The sequence below is a fragment of the Liolophura sinensis genome, chromosome 12, assembly GCF_032854445.1.
Source record: "Liolophura sinensis isolate JHLJ2023 chromosome 12, CUHK_Ljap_v2, whole genome shotgun sequence".
Classification (NCBI taxonomy): Eukaryota; Metazoa; Mollusca; class Polyplacophora; order Chitonida; family Chitonidae; genus Liolophura; species Liolophura sinensis.
In genome coordinates, this window is record NC_088306.1 from 28380956 (window position 1) to 28384845 (window position 3890).

The window sequence follows — 3890 nt, forward strand, 5'->3', positions numbered from 1 at the left end:
CAGGTCTTTCAGTGTCTTCGTCATTCCATGTTATTTCATATTTCACACCTGTCGGTGTTTATACAGCCAGTGGCTTCGTCATGCCATGCCATGATATTTCATAATCCATACCTTCATGACTTACAGTCAGTTCTTTCGTCATGCCATGTTATTTCATTGTTCATACCTTCAGGTTTTGCAGTCAGTGGCTTCGTCATGCCATGATATTTCATAATCCATACCCTCATGCCTTACAGTCAGTTCTTTCGTCATACCATGTTATTTCATTGTTCATACCTTCAGGTTTTGCAGTCAGTGGCTTCGTCATTTCATGTTATTTCACATTTTATATCTTCAGGTCTTACTGTCAGTTCTTTCATCATGGGAGGATTCGTAAAAGCGTTCGGTATATTTTTCGCAGAGTTTTCAGAGAAATTTGAAAGCTCGGCATCAGCCACGTCTCTCATAGCCTGCGTCCGCGCCACCATGTTTACGTTTGTAGGTGAGTTTGGGTTTGTCTTTTTATATCTTTTTTGAAATAATATTTTGTATTTGGTAATACACGAGACCATTCTAACCATGATAAACTTAAACTCAATATACTTTTTTAATTTTATGAATTGCGACGAGGCCTGAATTGCCAAGCCTGCACAGAGAACCTGTGAAGATGCATTTTGAACTTTGATTGACCTTGATTGAGGGTGGAATGTTTTATTTGGCTTATAAAACACAGCCCAGAGCTTAATAGCATTGATCGCTTTAAACCACATATCGATGACACAAGTTCTGAAAAGTATAACCTTTGATTTATCACACCAGGGAACATCGCCGTTTTCCCTTGTGGTGTGTGAATGCCGGCATGTTTTGACGCCTAGGTGTATAATTTATGAATTCGGCTCTTGTTTTCAGCACCACTGGCTTCGCTATTATGTGACCGCTACTCAGAGAGAAGCGTCTTGATGCTGTCAGCCACTCTCAGTGTATCCGGTTGTTTCCTAGCCGCATTCGCTCAAAATATGGCGACTGTGATTGTGGGCGTTGGAGTGTTAATGGGTGAGTACATGTGGCTAAGAGACATTGATCTAGATAAAAGTGTATTTGACAACAACAAACTGTGAGACAGCTGACTCAAACACAGGCGATCTCGCGTTATTAAGTCTCGTGAGATCTCCGGTGTTTTAGTCAGCTGCCCCAAATCTCGCAACTACATGTACACACTCTTACCAGAAATTTGTCTAAATTTCTGCATGAGTCAAGTACATTGCTATTTATTTATGCTTTTAAAGACGACAGCATAAATTTGTTTGGGTTCCTTAGATGTTTGTAACGAGCTTAACACCAAACGCTGATTTCACTTTAATAACCAGCCGCAATGTATCGAGAGTTACCTTAATACGTTGCTTAGTGTTTTCGAATCTTTCTTATTTGAAGGTGCCGGGATGTCCTGCTTTTTCGCCCCCGTACAGATGGCGATAGGGAAATACTTTGTTCGGTTGAAATCTGTGGCAATCTCTGTGGTCTTTGGTGGAATGTGCTTGTCTCAGATTGTCATGGCACCTATCATAGTGATTGTGCTGAGAGAATTTGCACTTCAAGGAACCCTCATTCTCTACTCTGGATTGCTACTTCACTTAGCTGTCGCCGCAGCTCTCGTATTTCCACGCGACCTCGAAGATGCCAATGACCAGGTTCCCGCTGGATCCGACAAGGCCACAGAAATGACGGATTTAAAACTGTCAAGCCAATGCGAAGCTCAACATATAGAGACGAATCCAGCTGATCTGAACATGCAACCCCCCGTCCAGAGCCTCCTTTCAGTCAGTGAATCTACTTACATGGTTGGGAAAAGTAACGACAGTCAGCAAAACCCTCAAGTTCGCTTTGTTCAGAATCCGACGACAAATGTTATTTTGGCGTCAAACAGACGTTTATCGGCTTCTTTTCGAGGGAAGCTCCAACGATGCCCCAAGTGGACGAAGTCATTAGTACGTGCTCTGGATCTATCTTTAATTAAAAACAGTCGCTTTACTTTATACGCCTTAGCGCAGTGCTCCGCTCAGATTGCTTTCATGAACATACCGGTGTACCTGTTTCCAAGGGCGGAAGATTACAGGGTTTCCAAGGAAGACGGCGCACTTCTTTTGACTATTATGGGGTGCACCGATTTGTTTGCAAGAGCCGTCTTCGGTATATTGGGGGACGTACAGAAAATCGGACCAAAGTTCATATTTACCTGGGGGGCAGTTTTGTACGGAATGTCGGCGGCTGCCTTGCCCTTTACCACAGGTTTTGCTGGAATGAGTGTCGTGTGTGGGTTTTTGGGTCTGTTCGCTAGTACAACCATTGCCCTGAATATGCCCATCCTCGTCGACATGGTTGGCGTAAGAAAATTAGCCAAGGCTATAGCGTTGACCAGTTTCATATCGGGAATCACGACAGCAGTTGCCCCTCCATTACTAGGTCAGTTCGGGTAAATACATGGACTATTCTTGAGAACGACGTAAAGCACACATGAAATAAATAGATAAATTAATTGATAACAATAACAATAACAAAAGCGTATACTGTGAAATGTGTGTACGTCCCTTGGGCTATGGCTGGGTTTGTCCAGTGGCTATCGGGTAAAGGGAAGTCACTCTGCGGGTTCATTTAGTGCATTTCCGTACATGTGAGTTCAGTACATCTCGTGGTCGAGCGTGTGGGGTTGTAGGGATAGAGGGATGGAGTGGGGTAACTTATCTAGCTCTGCAAGACGGAGACATAAATAAATAGGTTGAGTTAGTTCTTGTACGAGTAATCTAACTCTCTGTAACACAAATATGAATATAATGTAAGGAAATGTAACAATTTTCTTGAGAGATAGTTATAACTTACTCCCTGTAAAATCTACGTCTTATGTCAATGTGTCAAAAAACTCCATATCATCAACAGCCATATGTTCGCACATTATTGTTTGAATATATACACAAATAACAGTTGTATGATATTGAGTCACGCCTTATTTTATAGCAATTAGTCAACATTATCGATATAGCCAACAAGTACACAAAAAATTAGGCAGTGAAGTTTGGCCGCCATAAATGTTATTTTCTTGGCCGCATCTTATTTAATATTATTCAGTCCAATTTCTTGATGCACCAGCAATCAACAAATATATTATTGCTCAATGAGGTACGAATAAACCATAAATATCATTTTGGTGAAAGGGGAGTGGAACGACCCATTCGTCGCTTTGTGTCTCGCGACCTGTCTCAATCAACTGTGAGAATGAAGTGGTAGTGGGCGGGGTTGGGGGAAGGGGATTAGGGTGTGCCGGGGTGTTGTTGTCAAAGGTACGTGTCTTTCAATCCAGACAACACGTGAGATGACCGTGGGCAGGGAATTTATAGACTCTCACACTCACATTTTTGTGGGGTCTTAATCGTTAATTAAGCCTTGCAACGTTGTGGTGTTTTTCTCATCGAGCTGTACCTTCCCTCAATTTTCTTCATAAAAAGGTTATTTGGATTTATATTACAGGCCACATCCGGGACGTGACCAACTCCTACAACATCGTGTTTTTCATCTGTGCCGGGACCCTTTTTCTCTCGGCTGGTTTTATGTTTACGGACCCGATTCTGCAGTGGTGGAGACGCAGGAAAGGGCGACAAACCCGCGAATCCAACGACCATGGCCAAATGACAGAAATGAAGCCATAAAACAATATGCCCCAAAATATCGGCTCGAATCCAGCGGTCATCAGTGAATTTGTGTGGGAAAGTTGTTTTAACTGCTTTTTAAAATTTTGCTACAGCCACATTTCAAGCAGTACCTCTGGTTCACCGTAATAGTTTTATGTTGTGTTTTTCAAAAACTTATAATTCAGACAGGTTATAGGTGTCGGTAAGTTGGCGTCATTCTAGAGACATTAT

At 42.3% G+C, this 3890-nt stretch overlaps 1 protein-coding gene across 1 annotated transcript; it reads left to right on the forward strand.

Annotated features, from left to right (window-relative positions):
* Positions 1–360: 360 nt before the first annotated feature.
* LOC135479858 (monocarboxylate transporter 7-like) lies at positions 361–3677 on the forward strand. The gene is made up of 4 exons (XM_064759763.1): positions 361–481; positions 889–1032; positions 1411–2439; positions 3499–3677. Exons 1-4 carry the CDS (start codon positions 361–363, stop codon positions 3675–3677), a joined length of 1473 nt encoding a protein of 490 aa, XP_064615833.1.
* The last annotated feature ends 213 nt before the right edge of the window (positions 3678–3890 follow it).

What these genes read in the sequence shown, in the direction of transcription:
- LOC135479858 (XM_064759763.1), top strand. Translation starts at nt 361, where the DNA reads ATGGGAGGATTCGTAAAAGCGTTCGGTATATTTTTCGCAGAGTTTTCA. An exon ending in CACCATGTTTACGTTTGTAG is followed by an intron (nt 482 to 888) that starts GTGAGTTTGGGT and finishes TCTTGTTTTCAG; the next exon opens with CACCACTGGCTTCGCTATTA. An exon ending in AGTTGCCCCTCCATTACTAG is followed by an intron (nt 2,440 to 3,498) that starts GTCAGTTCGGGT and finishes TTTATATTACAG; the next exon opens with GCCACATCCGGGACGTGACC.